This window comes from Abramis brama, assembly GCF_963993115.1.
Source record: "Abramis brama genome assembly, chromosome: 7".
NCBI lineage: Eukaryota > Metazoa > Chordata > Actinopteri > Cypriniformes > Leuciscidae > Abramis > Abramis brama.
Genome location: NC_139969.1, coordinates 8,279,628 through 8,296,083, shown reverse-complemented (window position 1 = coordinate 8,296,083; position 16,456 = coordinate 8,279,628). Strand labels below are relative to the sequence as shown.

General features: G+C 38.7%; 1 protein-coding gene across 2 annotated transcripts; it reads right to left on the bottom strand.

Annotated features, from left to right (window-relative positions):
• Positions 1 to 380: 380 nt before the first annotated feature.
• Positions 381 to 2,503, bottom strand: LOC311086666 (uncharacterized protein). Of its 2 annotated transcripts, XM_084119661.1 has the most exons (4): positions 1,762 to 2,503; positions 1,376 to 1,519; positions 975 to 1,183; positions 535 to 699 (listed from the first exon to the last, which is right to left on the bottom strand). In XM_084119661.1, exons 1-4 carry the CDS (start codon positions 1,937 to 1,939, stop codon positions 673 to 675), a joined length of 558 nt encoding a protein of 185 aa, XP_083975787.1. In that variant the 5' UTR covers positions 1,940 to 2,503; the 3' UTR covers positions 535 to 672. The 2 variants fall into 2 exon arrangements, with proteins under 2 accessions (XP_083975786.1, XP_083975787.1); XM_084119660.1 differs by having other exon boundaries at positions 381 to 1,183.
• Positions 2,504 to 16,456: the final 13,953 nt, after the last annotated feature.

The window sequence follows — 16,456 nt, the reverse complement described above, 5'->3', positions numbered from 1 at the left end:
TCCACGATTGGCCGAATCCACTGCAACACAATGATTAAGAGTTAATTCTCACACCTTTAGTTCCACTAATGCTCACAAATCTGTTTTTATAACAGTGAAATCCCCTTTCATGTAGTCACGCTGTTATATTGTCATGTTTATCCAAATAAAACTGATACAATGTAGACCCCACTTCATCGGTATTTAGGCTTATGTTGAACTTTATTCTTGTACAAACAGATGCTGTATTAAGCAGTACATGTATTGCATGAAAATGTCTCTGAAATATCTGTGTATTTGGCAAATAATGCATTTATTTCACTTCAGCTGTGGTAAAGTATGCAAACACAGCGTGAGCGTCTCTCAATTTTAATTTCTATACCTTTATCCTTATTTCTTTTAATTTAGCTCCATTTCTTACAAAAAGAGTATAATGTGCAAAGTGTTAAAGTGTTTGTGCCTCCCTACAAACCACCCTTTCTTTAAGAGTCGTGATCCTGTTCCGCACATAATTTCTCACACCAGTCCATGTTCGCTGCTTCAAAGCTTCTGGCTCTGCGTCACTACGGGAAGCAGAAAGTGTCCGACTCACGTGTCTGTTTTCAGCTCCTCCCGCCTGCACACTGCAACTCTCACCGATCGGTTACATCCAGCCACGGCCCATGTCCAACACACCTATTCACTCTTCCCTTTTTATCCTCTTAACATTCTCTCCTCCCTCTATGACAGAAATATCAAAAAGTTTAACATGACATTCCATCCAACTTCATTGCAACTGAACAAAGAAAACTGAATAATGAAAATTGACTATCTTAATATCCTCTACTTCTTCATTAGCCTTCTTATACTCTAACTTTGCACTTTATATTCTGTTTCATTCCATCCTCAAAATATTTCTACACCTATATCCTCATTTCTTTTAATTTAGCTCCATTTCTTACAAAAAGAGCATAATGTGCAAAGTGTTAAAGTGTTTGTGCCACCCTACAAACCACCTTTTCTTTAAGAGTCGTGATCCTGTTCCGCACATAATTTTTCACACCAGTCCATGTTCGCTGCTTCAAAGCTTCTGGCTCTGCGTGAATGCATCTTTCACAGTCTTGCTTACCAGGAACTTTGTATGTCTTGATGAACTTCATCATGTGTCTCTCTACTGCTTTTACCTCACTGTCCTCCCATTTCTTTTTTGGAGCGTTTGAAGAACCTATGAAATAGTTAAAAACAAGTAAATACTCATTACACATTCTCATTACAACTAAATTGGTGAGTAAAGACCAAATCAAGACTAATGTGTCCTAATGTGTATATTTTTTTCATTTGGCTGGATATTGCTGCATGGAGCTGATTCATGTTTATTTGATTATTGTTGTTTGTGTAGTTTAGAGATTTTTCTTACCTTGATCCTCCCATGAAACAGATTGATCAGATTGAACAAGTTGATCAGTCTCTGCTGGTGCTGTTTTCTGAGATAGGTCACTGTAATCCTCCTCATCACTTGACATGGAATCACCTTGGGCCTCAAGTTGCTCTAAATAATTCACTGACAAAAAAATTTACACTTTATTGCTTATACTTACCATCTGTGACATGATTATATATGTTACCGGCAAAGTGTGAAATCCCGTTATTGTATAGAATGCCTGATGGTTACCTAAGTTACCTACCTACATTACCTAGGGCATTCTATAGAATTCCGGATTACACACTTTGCCGGTAACATATACATTGTTTTGCAAATATGTAAAGAACAGATACACACAGACAGTCCAAGTATACTCGTACCATTTGGGTCAATTTCAATGTCATCAAGTTTCTTTCCTTTGTAGTCAGACAGTGTTCCTTTCTCCATGGCCATTAGCAGCTGGGAGAGCACTTGTTCAACAGGATGGGGTCTGATGTGACCAAACATACCAAAAATCAGCTCAGATGAATCGGATGGTAGTTCTTCTGGACATGACATTGTCAAAAGTGCTTTGATACATCCAACATCTCCCAACGAGGCAGGTAGTTCATCTGATCAATTTATGACTGTACCATCACCAAAAAAGATGAAATGCCAATCTAAAGAGACAAACACCTTGTCTGGTGATAAGACTTTTATTCAGTCAATGCCATCACCAAAGACGGAACTCCGCAAGGCGTACAAGAAGCAGTATTGCCTTAATTGCTCTAAGCCATATTCAAAAATGGCAAGACACCTTGAATTTGTCCATCGCAACGAAGTGGGGGTTGTAAAGGCAATAGCATTTCCAAAACATTCCAAAGAAAGACGAGTACAGTTGAACCTCCTTTGAAAAAGGGGCAACTTTGCCCACAACACAGATGTGGTGAGACAAGGACATGGGGAGATGATTGCCTACTACCGTTCAAAAAATAGACAAAGAGCCAAAGAATTTATTCACTGCATTTACTGCCAAGGGCCTTATAACAAGCGTAGCCTTTGGAAACATATCAAAAACTGTCCTCTGAAACCTAAAGATGATGATGCCCAGGGCAGGAAAAGAGTTCGACCTCTGTGTGCTCTAAACACACCAGTCGGCTTAGAAGTGAGCAAAGGTTTCAAGAAAATAGTGTCCTTTATGAACTATGATGAAGTTTCGCGTGTAGTTCATACTGACAGATGCATCTTTCCTTTGTAGTCAGACAGTGTTCCTTTCTCCATGGCCATTAGGACTTTACTCATTTTTGCCAGCTGCAGTGTTCCCTCTGCGATGGACAAACTCAAGGTGTCTGGCCATTTTTGACCATGTCATGTCCAGAAGAACTACCATCCGATTCATCTGAGCTGATTTTTGGTATGTTTGGTCAACATCGCTGTAGTCTGTGACATCGCTGTAGTCTGTGTCACAGACGGTACTTCCTGAATACTGAATGAGAGAATATAACACTTACTCAAGGCAGTGGTTCCTGTAACATTATGTTTCATCGCATTGTGGATACTGGCAAGCAAAGTCATAATTATGCCAAAAAAATTGAGCATATAAAGTATCACATGGCAAGTCACATACCTGTCTTTTTCTTGATGGCCTTAAAGAGGATATCTGGAAGAGGAGAAATACAAACAAATATAAATAATATATAATTTCATATAATCTATTGTTAGTTCTACAAGTGCAATACAGCCAGACCATCCCAATAATTAAGCAAATTAATCTACCCACCTCCCTTAATGAGAGTGTCTCAGACATCTGCGATTTTGAATCACTGATAAGAGTGAAGATAAGGGTGGAGCAAGAGAAGATGATGATGATGATGATGAAGGCTGCGCATAGGAAGGCAATGAAGGCTGCCCAGGCGAGGATGATGAAGATGAAGGCTGCCCAGGCGAGGATGATGAAGATGAAGGCTGCCCAGGCGAGGATGATGAAGATGAAGGCTGCCCAGGCGAGGATGAGGATGATGAAGAGGAAGGCTGCCCAGGCGAGGATGAGGATGATGAAGATGAAGGCTGCTCAGGCAAGAATGATGAAGATGAAGCCTGCCCAGGCGAGGATGATGAAGGCTGCCCAGGCGAGGATGAGGATGATGAAGAGGAAGGCTGCCCAGGCGAGGATGATGAAGATGAAGGCTGCCCAGGCGAGGATGAGGATGATGAAGATGAAGGCTGCCCAGGCGAGGATGATGAAGGCTGCCTAGGCGAGGATGAGGATGATGAAGGCTGCCTAGGCAAAGATGAGGATGATGAAGATGAAGGCTGCCCACGCGAGGATGATGAAGATGAAGCCTGCCCAGGCGAGGATGATGAAGGCTGCCCAGGCGAGGATGAGGATGATGAAGAGGAAGGCTGCCTAGGCGAGGATGATGAAGATGAAGGCTGCCCAGGCGAGGATGATGAAGGCTGCCTAGGCGAGGATGAGGATGATGAAGGCTGCCCAGGCGAGGATGATGAAGGCTGCCCAGGCGAGGATGAGGATGATGAAGGCTGCCTAGGCGAGGATGATGAAGATGAAGGCTGCCCAGGCGAGGATGATAAAGGCTGCCTAGGCGAGGATGATGAAGGCTGCCTAGGCGAGGATGAGGATGATGAAGGCTGCCTAGGCAAAGATGAGGATGATGAAGATGAAGGCTGCCCACGCGAGGATGATGAAGATGAAGCCTGCCCAGGCGAGGATGATGAAGGCTGCCCAGGCGAGGATGAGGATGATGAAGAGGAAGGCTGCCTAGGCGAGGATGATGAAGATGAAGGCTGCCCAGGCGAGGATGATGAAGGCTGCCTAGGCGAGGATGAGGATGATGAAGGCTGCCCAGGCGAGGATGATGAAGGCTGCCCAGGCGAGGATGAGGATGATGAAGGCTGCCTAGGCGAGGATGAGGATGATGAAGATGAAGGCTGCCTAGGCGAGGATGAGGATGATGAAGGCTGCCCAGGCGAGGATGATGAAGGCTGCCTAGGCGAGGATGAGGATGATGAAGGCTGCCCAGGCGAGGATGATGAAGGCTGCCCAGGCGAGGATGACGAAGGCTGCCCAGGCGAGGATGATGAAGGCTGCCCAGGCGAGGATGATGATGATGATGAAGGCTGCCCAGACGAGGATGATGATGATGAAGGCTGCCCAGGCGAGGATGAGGATGATGAAGGCTGCCCAGGCGAGGATGATGATGATGAAGGCTGCCCAGGCGAGGATGAGGATGATGAAGGCTGCCCAGGCGAGGATGAGGATGATGAAGATGAAGGCTGCCTAGGCGAGGATGAGGATGATGAAGGCTGCCCAGGCGAGGATGATGAAGGCTGCCTAGGCGAGGATGAGGATGATGAAGGCTGCCCAGGCGAGGATGAGGATGATGAAGGCTGCCTACTAGGCGAGGATGATGAAGGCTGCCCAGGCAAAGATGATGAAGGCTGCCCAGGCGAGGATGATGAAGGCTGCCCAGGCGAAGATGATGAAGGCTGCCCAGGCGAGGATGATGAAGGCTGCCCAGGCGAAGCTGATGAAGGCTGCCCAGGCGAGGATGAGGATGATGAAGGCTGCCCAGGCGAGGATGAGGATGATGAAGGCTGCCCAGGCGAGGATGAGGATGATGAAGGCTGCCCAGGCGAGGATGATGAAGGCTGCCCAGGCGAAGATGATGATGATGAAGGCTGCCCAGGCGAGGATGAAGGTGGCATGGGTGGCGCAGGAGCTGGTGACGGTGATGAGGACAGGGCAGGAGAGCATGAGGTTGATGAGGCCATTATAGAGGTGGACAAAGCACAGGGTGCCGATGAAGAGGGTGCATCAGATGTGGATGCGACTGAGGATGACTGTGACAGCTTGAAATATAATTTGAATAAAAATATAAGGTCTAAAAGCAAAAGGACTAAGCAAACTGTTAATTAATAAAATAAATGAATAATAAAATAATTAACCGTTAATTGACTGAGGCGTTGATCACAGAATAGTGTGATTATGTTCACATATTACTCACCAAACAAACTTTTTGTGATTGCTGTTTAGCAATCTTGTGTTCCTTTTCAATTTCTGCTCTGTTAAAACGTTCATAGCAATCTTCATGATGTTGTCTTAATTTTGCCAATCTTGATTGAAACCGCTTCTGCAGATATATAAAGAGGTATTTAGCTTAAACAAGAATAAAATGTACATTAGCAATATTGAAAACTGTGGCACCCATTTCAGACAAGAACAAACACACTGTAGGAGTGAACAAAAAATGTTTTGCACATTTCAAAGCAAAGATCATTAATAAAATAAAAACTCTAAACAAACATTTATACAAACTTTACATACAAATTGTGACAATAGTCACATTAATAGTTACATTGGTTCAGAGTCAGACATTTAAACTCTGAACCAATAACTATACTTAACTAGCAGAGGTTGGTAGTAAGGCGCTACATTTACTCCATACCATCCAAGTCATTTTTAGTTTGTTTGTTTTAATTGTGGGTACATTTTACATAAGTGTGGGTACATAAGTACATTTCTAATGGCAATACAATTTTGTATCATTTGAAGCGTTTATACACTAGTGACGGGTCGTCATGAACGAATCTTTAATATGACTCGGGACTACCGAGTTGTCTCAGAGAGTGATTCGTTCATTTTGCGCTGACCGCACATGCCCAACATCCCATGGGTTCTGTACTGGAAACAGAAATGATTAGTTCATCTCTCGAGACTTCGGGTCCAAGTCTTTCGTTCTTCCGGTCAGTCCCACAGAGGCTATGCTGTCAGTACCGGAAAGATAAATGATTAGTTCACCTATCAAGTCCACGAAAACTCAAAAGATGAACTAATCAATTCTGTATCCGGTAGCGACTGCATAGCTCAGCCTATATGGGGCTGTCACGTGATGCACGAATGACTTGAACCCAAAGTCGATAGACTCGAAACGTGAACTAATCAATACTGTATCTGGTACTACAGACTGCAAAGCTCAGTTTATGAGGATCACGGGATGATCGAACGGCTTAGATCGGGAGGTGAGGTAAACTAACAGAATGCATAGCCTGAAGACCCAAATAAATAAATTAACTGTTTCTCATAATATGGCCTTTTTCTTGCATTGCAATTTTTTTCTTATTCTAAATGCGATCAACATTTGATGTGTTTGGGGAATTTGGCTAACATGTAACATTTTAAATACATTCTGCTGAAATGAACGAAATAACTTGAAAAAAGATTTGTTCATTTTGATGAACGAGATTTAAAGATCTGAGTCAGTAAAATGATCCGAACTTCCCACTACTATTACACACGTGTGCTGGATGAAGTGGATATGCACCTACAATCAACTAAAACCAAACCTTTAAAAAGCATCCTATGGTTTGCCAGCGATAAAGATCTTTTCGAGTTGAACACCTGAGCGCCAGCTGTTAGTGGTTGCCTGTGTTGCGTGTTCATTATTTTGGGGGCCGAGCAATGAAGGGAGGGGTGTGTCTGTTTGGGTGTCGATTTCAAATATCAATAGTGTTTCTCAGAAATCACTCACTGCACTTTCAACTAGCTGGCAGTAAACATCAGTAGATAGTTGCTGCATGTATGAGATGGTTACCGTTTTATTCATTGATGTTATTGCTTTGCCTGACTGCTTATATGGACCATTGCTGTTCACCTTGTCCAATTCAGGAGAAGAAACAGAAGCTGAACAATGGGGCTGGATGTCAGAAAAGAAACCAGTGAATATCAAAATCAGAATATTTGTAAAGGACAGAAAAACTTGTTCATGTTCATTCCTCTAGCTGTCCTACACGTTATCTATCATTTCTTTCACACACAACTCTACGCTGAAAGAGTCAATAATATAATGATACAGATGTTTTAAAGTGGACTTACCGATTTCTGCAGACCCAAACTGCTGGCTGGCTTTTTATCAGTGGATTCTGCTGATGCTTTATTCAAAGGCTTGAGAAATATGAGACCACAATCACATGGTAACTAATCAGAATGAGAGTTAAGATTATGAGATTTGTGAGAATTACTGATTAATCTCTTTAGCATTTTCTTGATAGTACCTTGACTCGCCATGGCCAATCTGAGTCGCCATAATTGTAAGTGATTTCCTCCCCTGGTAGAATGTCTCGTACAGCAAAGAGACACAGGTGAGGTTTTCTGCTCACTTCAACGGTTCTCATTTTGCAAGTATTTCTGGTCTCATCATTTACATAAGTCTTCCCAAGGACGAGTCTTCTTTAGATGCATCCATGCTATAAAGACATAAAATGACCACTCAGTACTAGCTAGACATGTACAGTTATTATAAGTGGTTCTGAACCCCAGTCCTGGGAACCCACCACTCTGCATATGCTGTATGTCTGGTGTTTTAATCCACCTGATTCAGATGAGGAGTTCATCATCAGAACACAGCTCTATGAACTCATCTGAGTGTGTCAGGTGAAGGAGACATACAGAATCTGCAGAGAGGAGGGTCTGAGAACCACTGATCTATATGATATATGAGATTAAATGGCGCACTGCAACATCCTCTCAGCTCTCAGATAAAGGCATCTAAAATTAATCATTTTGTTCTCTTTAGGGAATACAGGGAAAGCCAATTTAGATGACTCAAGGAAACTGCACTCAGTACTCTTAATGTCAGTTCATGTTGAATTTTAATTATTAGGGTGTGTTCACACCTGGCATGTTTGTTTAGACTGTTAGTGTGGTTAATTTGAATAAGTGTGAACACTGCCATCTGAAACCTGGTGCCACCAAACAAGAGGATCCAGATGCTGAATAAATAGGTCTCAGTTGGCTTCCAAACGAACTCTGGTGCGGTTCGAATGAAAAAAGAATGTAACATGGACCCAGAGACATGTAAACGAACCAAAAACAGGAAGATGTGACCCTAAAAAGGACAGACTGGTCAAGCATAACAGGTTTGACAATAGAAATGCCAATCTGAACACTAAGCGGACCCGGACCAAACGAACCAAGCGAACAGAACTCCAGGTATGAACACATCCTAAGTATTTTACAGTTCCAGATATTTTAGCATCCTTACTACATCAATCCAACAGTTCTGTACTCACCACCAATTTTTGCCATGCCACTGAAAATCAAACAGGAACGTGTTCTCAGCTTCAGTGTAGTGTTCAGTTCGGTCGGAAGAAAGCTCTAAAGAGGAGAAATACATTAGCTGCAGTTTCTTTAATGTCAACTATTATTTTATTACTAAAAGTTCTCTACCATATGACGTACATTATACGATGTGAAAGGGAAATTACTTAAGGAAAATAGTCAAAAGTCAGGCTAATCTCAAAGCATGATTTGCTTTTTATACTTTACATTATACTTTTAAGTCTTAAAATTATACAGTTAAAATTACATACATTTTCTTACACAAACCTATTTTTGCAGGCCAACCCGGTAGTAGTTGAACATCCCCTGGTTTCCTCCACAAAAACCCACTGGGATTTGCAGAAAATAAGCTAAAGTTAATCTATAAACTACACCACGGTTGACCAACTTCAACTTCCTTACGATGAAGCTTCAACAACTGTGTTGCATTATTTTAAAAGACAATTCTGTTTGTTTATTATTTGCATCTCTTTCAGGTAGTTTTTCTTTGTGGTATATGGATGTTTTATGTGGCTTCTATAGTTTAGATAAAAGTATAGAGTTTTTTTTTTTTTTTGTTGATAAATGTGCCTCCAGGAACTCTAAAGCTTTAAAATCCATCTCCCTGTGTAATATTTATAATGTTTCTGCATTATTATAATGCATGTTTGACTGATTGTGTGATGTATACATCCCCATCCCTACATCTACCTAGAATAGTTTGCAAGAGTGCGATTATAAACACAACGAGGCTGTGAAAGTGACTAGATGAGTTAATCTGTTCAGCTGATGACGTTTAATGTCCCAGACAACCCGTCTCCCATTTAGACACTTGTTAACAACTGCCTTTTACCAGACAAGTAAAGGCTTTTAAAAAAAACACACAAGAGAGTATTACTATTTTATGTTGTGGAGTAAAGCGTGAAAATATCTTGATCTTGTGCTAACCATGGATCTTATTTCAGGAATTTAACCAAAACCCATTGATCATGTTTACATGCACACCGATACGCTGATAACAAAATAAAATCACCTTCTTGAAATAATCCATTATCCAGGTTTACATGCAAACCAATAACCACGTAAACCACTACTTTATAAGTAAATCAGGTTAATGACGTCAAAACCTAACCATTCGTTTATCTGACTGTGTATTTCATATGTCATGTCAGTTGTGATGTTAAATAAAGCCCAAGAGTATTCCAGAATTTCAGAGGAAAACTTCCAGACTCATATTCTCCTCTCATGCAGTATCGGGTGCAGGATTTTGACTGTACCACTTCTGAACGAGATGAGAATACTTTTAAGAGGTTCTTGGGTCAAGAAAACACTCGCTCTGTCTGGATGTGCTTTAATCCAAAATAAGGACACTTTCCTGTCACACATCACACATGCTCCCTTCAATAAGCCACAGAACACAGAGGTTAATGTGTTTACATGCCGGGCAAATCTGCAAATAAGGGGCAAAAATCTATCTGTGTCGATTGGTTTATGCTTATGCTGTTTATGGTGACCTTAGTCTGCGTTTACATGACCACATGCACTGTCGGCTTATTATGCATAACTGGGTTCAGAATGTGCAAATAAACATTGACTTTGGGTTGATGGAACCAGAAATGCAAAAATGTAACTGGTTTTGTTTAACTTGTGAAACATGGATATTAGTTGGCCTAACAACCATATGACTCACCTCACATTAAATTCTCAGTTTTGTAGATTAACGTTATTACTAAACTGCTTAGTAATTTATACTTGCCTTTATATTTGCTGATGAACTGCTCTCGAAGCCCAGGCTTGTCGGTTTCACAGGTAATGTGATGCTCAGCGTCCTGCAGAGGTTTTTTACGCCTTTTATTTCCCAGCATGCTGAATTTCTTTCTTGAAATGACTGAAAAAAATAAATAAAATAAATATAAGGTGAATGAAATAAATAAGCATATTTAAAAAAATCTTGTTGATCTTACTGGAATTGTTCACCCAAAAACATACATAATTAACATACAATTATATTAATTGTTGTTTCAATTGAACCTCATGTTGTTCCAAACCTGTGTTGTGTTTTTTTCTGTTAAACACTAAAGTATATCTTTATATTATATCAACAGAGCTCTATTCAATGACAGCACATGTGACCAGTCAACAACAGGCATTTAGATAAAAAAGGCAATGTCAATGATGCCAAAAACCATTAGTTCTTGTGTGCCTTGTGACCACAATTGACATCAATCTACTGTATATTCATATTTGATTTAAGAGCGTATGGGAGATTTTCAGTCAGTAACCAGCTAGATTCATAGGGGCTATTTTTAATGTGCTTTTGGTCTGCTTTGGATTTGACACACACAATAAAAATACTATAAAGTGTCTATGTACTGGCATTGGGCAAAAAAGCTCTATAAAGATAAATAATAATAAGAACAGGCATATAATGTAATAAAAAATATTATATAAAATAAAAATTATCAAATAATAATGATATAAAAAAATGGAATTCATTATTTCATTATTTATACAAATTACTGTTGATAGTTGACAACACTTTTGATTAAAAAAAAAAACAATGATATAGGCTAGTAGACTATCACTGACTCAGTTGTTTAGATTAATTTGCAGAATCTAAAGTACTATTATATAAAAAATAACAAAATTCTATTTACTGGCCATTGCCTACAAGTTGGCAATAAACTTTTTCTTTATTGCAGCAAATCATCATATTAGAAGCAAACTCAAATACAGTCGAGAAGTAAATAAAACCCTAAGGAAAAAATAATTAAACAACTAAAATAAACACATCTTACTAACTTTCATATTTCACAATGTATTTAGTTATCATGCATTTTGAGGACAAGTCTAGATCTCACCTTTAGCCTTTAATGCGTGCGTGGTGGGGGTTGTCGTCGTCTGTTTCGCGTCCCATTGTCACGTGTCTGCATTTCCCGGGAAAACACATCCACGGTCGCAGACTTGCGTAAATGACGTAATTACGTATTTGGATTTCACGTTGAAATTGTGACTACATTTATTTAACCTAATAGAACATTATCTGATGGCAAGAATCTTTTTTTCCACAGTTTTAATCACAGTACTCTTTCTTCAAACTAAAAAAAAACAAAACAAAAAAACCTGTGGTGAAGTGAGTCTTTCCAGAGTGTCTTTTCCGGTCTTTTCTAGTGGACAGAGCACATGATCACTTTTAAACGAATCCACCCGCCTCGAACTAGGAACCACTGCGCATGTGCGTACAAACACAGGTTTAAAAGAGCAAAAAATGCCTAAATGAGCAACCTAGATCTCTTGAACAGGCATATTATTTTCTACTAATATCATTAATCAAAATAGTAAATTGATGTCTGCAAATATACAGCAGGGCTGATATGAGCTGGTATATCTCCAGTTCTGCACTTGTCTGTGTTGTTGTCATTTCATCAGTGTCCCACAACTACTTCAGAATTTATTTGAGTTAAGAAGGGGGAAGGAGTGTGGATTATTTCGAGGCTCAAAATTAAACTTTAACGTGTAATTTAACAGCATTATCTTTTTATGTATTTAATAAATGAATGGTATTTACATTAAAGGGCGGAGAAGCTGTTAGACAATGTAAAAGTGCTTTAAAAACGCATAGCCACAACAGATTGTCATCTTTTGAGCAGCACTGCTGATTACCTATCTCTCTGTCACTGGTCAGTCTGTTAGTTCATTCATCTCATCTCTTTCACTCTGCAGTCAGTCTCAGTGCTGTGGGGGAAGGGCGCGCACGCGATCAGTCTCAGTGCTGTGGGTGAAGGGCGCGCACGCGATCAGTCTCAGTGCTGTGGGGGAAGGGCGCGCGCGCGATCAGAGTCAGTGCTGTGGGGGAAGGGCGGCTGATCACAGTATGAGCAGATCTCAGTCAGTCTGACAGGCAGAGACAGAGCTAGGGTTAGGGTTAGGGTTAGGGTTAGGGTTAGTGTAGATCCAATGGCTTTTAAAATCAAAGTAAGAACAAAATACATCTGTAAACAAACATTTAAACGTGTCAGCTTGATTCATGATTCTTTTAAACACTTTTTTTCTTTTGTATTATGACTATATGTAACTGCTGTCTCTATCTCTCTCTCTCTCTCTCTCTCTTTCTCTCTCTCTCTCTCTCTCTCTCTCTCTCTATATATATATATATAGAGAGAGAGAGAGAGAGAGAGAGAGAGACTCTCTATATATATATAGAGAGAGAGAGAGAGAGAGAGACAGCAGTTACATAATGTTTGCTGTAACTGCTCTATTAACAGTTATTATCAGTCACTTTAGTACATTTATTGAATCATCCTTAAGATTTGCACACCAGTACCTAAGTGCATTTCGTACAAACAGCAGAACACAATAGATTAGCCTACCATCAAACTCCTGTAACTTGCTCAAAATCCTTAGTACAATATCAAAGAACATATCCTTGTGTCATTGTTCACAAACAAGAATGTCAAAATGCTTAGTTTCAGATGTAAACTATGGCTACGATTTTGATGACAATGATTGAAAATACAAAATACTGCACTGTATCTGAATGACATATAAATTTAAACAGCACACATATACGCATTACTCTAGAGGAGACTGGACAGGATTCACATATGCACTTTTACTGTTGGTCTGACAAAAGATTACAGTACAGTGGCACTGTGATATAAAAAACAAGACTATCACACATATACTGTATGTACGTGTCTCTATCAAGTATATTTACTGTATAATGTATAATGCAAGTAGACTTCTGTAATAGCCTATAGCATTACAGTAAGTCTACAGTTTATGGTGAACAGTACAGTGCAGTAGAGTGAACACTGTCTGATTACACACCTGTTCTGTCTACAAACGCTTGAATGATTGAAGACACACGGTTGTTCTCCCAACATTCGGCTGCACCCTTCATCCAGCCTCGGCCATAAGGTCATGAATGAGAACATGATCTACAATAATGGCACTTATTTCTTCTGAAACACACAATCTTAGCCTGTTCCTCTGTTTTACCTCCTTACCCTTCCACCACACATCCTTGCTCCTCTTCTTCTTCTCGGCTGTTCACCCTGTTGTTCTTCCTCTCTCAGAGTGTGTAACGTGTTGTGCTCTGTATGCATCCCAGATGAAGCTTCATGAGATGCACTCTGAGCTATTATAGAGAACTGGTTGATCATTGATTGATCTAATGCTTTACATTCCCCTTCATTAGTGAAATTCAGAACTCACCTCTGCAATTCAACAATTCAGGACAAAAAAAGTCTAATAGAATTGTATAGAAAATATGTTTGACAGTTTATGACAACTAGTTCAACCAATTCTGCATTTAATGACTTATGGAACTAATGCCTATATGTTTTGTGGGGTAAGACTATTCAACAGAGAACCAGTATAATACATTTTTATAAACATGACATAAGCAATTAATAATGTAAGAAACAGCATACATTTGCACATAATCAACTGCATGAATGTACTGCAATTTGTTCAAAAGAATGAGAAATTGCTTTTATGAGGTGCACAAGTAGATAATGTGGAGATTGAACAAGTAAGAATTTTAGTTGTGATCTGAGAAATGCACCAAAGCAACTGAGAAAAACTGTAATATAATTAATATAATAATATAGTATCATTAGAATTGTTGCTGTAACTGCTCTCCTTTATATAATATAATATAAAGAGAATGTTTGCAGTAACTGATCTCCTCTATATAATATAATAATATAATATAATATAATACAATATAAAGAGAATGTTTGCTGTAGCTGATCTCCTCTATATAATATAATATAATATACGTTAATATAAAGAGAATGTTTGCAGTAATTGCTCTCCTCTATATAATATAATATAATATAATATAATATAATATAATATAATATAATATAATATAATATAATATAATATGAGAATGTTTGCAGTAACTGCTCTCCTCTATATAATATAATATAATATAATATAATATAATATAATATAATATAATATAATATAATATAATATAATATAATATAATATGAGAATGTTTGCAGTAACTGCTCTCCTCTATATAATATAATATAATATAATATAATATAATATAATATAATATAATATAATATAATATAATATAATATAATATGAGAATGTTTGCAGTAACTGCTCTCCTCTATATAATATAATATAATATAATATAATATAATATAATATAATATGAGAATGTTTGCAGTAACTGCTCTCCTCTATATAATATAATATAATATAATATAAAGAGAATGTTTGCAGTAACTGATCTCCTCTATATAATACAATATAATATAATATAATATAATATAAAGAGAATGTTTGCAGTAACTGCTCTCCTCTATATAATATAATATAATATAATATAATATAATATAATATAATATAATATAATATAATATAATATAATATAATGTAAAGAGAATGTTTGCTGTAACTGCTCTCCTCTATATAATACAATAAATATAATATAATATAATATAATATAATATAATATAATATAATATAATATAATATAATATAATATAATATAAAGAGAATGTTTGCAGTAACTGCTCTCCTCTATATAATATAATATAATATAAAGAGAATGTTTGCTGTAACTGATCTCCTCTATATAATATAATATAATATAATATAATATAATATAATATAATATAATATAATATAATATAATAAGAATGTTTGCTGTAAGTGAATGTGTTGCTGTGGTAACGGACTCCAGCTCGGTGGGTGGGGGAGGGGCGGCGGCCGCTCAGGGAAATCGCTCATAATATGACAGGGAACGGCAGAGCGCAAAGTAGGAGAAAACACTTAAAACAAATAAAATCACTCATAAAAGCAAGCGATTTTTGCATGTTTTCACATCTTTTTGTGGCTTGTGTATTTTTATTGAACAAACTCAGATGAATAAATCATCACACATATTGACAGATTTAAACAATTGTCCCTCGATCCGCTTTTGGAAGGAAATATGTACTTTTTAAATTCACATGACGTAATGTGCCTGTCCCTTCCCCGCTTCAAACTCGTTCCTATATGATTAACAAACTCCTATGTAAGTTACTGTACGTGCTGTAACGTATAGTCTCTGTATAGGGTGCGGGGCAGCAGCGCGATCTTCACACACACACAGAGCAGACTCTGATGCGAGCGCAAAACTGCGAGGATTAAAGTTTAGAAACATGCTCATATAAATCGCGAGAGCTCCAGCTCAGGGCAAATTAGTCTATTTTTATTTAAATACTAATTATTGGGAATTTATCTATAATTTTCTGTCAATTCATTCATTAATCATGATTTTTTTTGCCTCCGCCATGTTTGTTGATGACGTATTGGCGTCTGATTGGTCAGATCATGAATTCCCGCTCTCGTAGTAGCTTCCTGCGCTCTGATTGGTCAGAATCCCCGAAGTGTGTATCTTTTCCGGAAGTGCAGTACTCCTAGAGGGCGCTGTGTTATACACACTTTAGTGGGGGGGCATACACACTTCAGGTACACAAATCACTTAAAAGTGATTTTTTGGGACAAGTGAGATTTTAAGCCTGGACACCATTTTAGAGCATGCTGAATGCCACTGTATAGTCAAACAAATGAGGACATACAAAATGTCCTCAATTTTTTGGGTGGTCCTCAGTTTACCGGTGTGTATTCTGGTGAATGTACCCAAAAGTGATATAAGTAAACGCACACACACACACACACACACACACACACACACACACACAAACACACACACACACACACACAAACACACACACACACACACACACACAAAGTTAAGGAGTCGAGCTTACCTTCGGTGGCTGAACGCTCCATAGGACCCAAATAGGCATCTTTTCAAATAACTGCGACCGCTGTGATTCAAAGCGCATGAATTCAAATAATGCGAAGCTTATTCTGGCTTTGCATTCAGCACTGCATGAGCAGTTAAAACACACCGCCATCTTCCTGCAGAATCAATGCAAAGATGACATCATTTCATTACAAGT

Bases quoted from the DNA above. Each gene is read 5' to 3' on its own strand.
- LOC311086666 (XM_084119660.1), bottom strand. From the start codon at position 1,939: ATGTCATGTCCAGAAGAACTACCATCCGATTCATCTGAGCTGATTTTT. The intron at 1,520-1,761 runs GTACGAGTATAC...TTTTTTTGTCAG, and splicing joins CATTGAAATTGACCCAAATG to TGAATTATTTAGAGCAACTT. The intron at 1,184-1,375 runs GTAAGAAAAATC...ACTATTTCATAG, and splicing joins TGTTTCATGGGAGGATCAAG to GTTCTTCAAACGCTCCAAAA.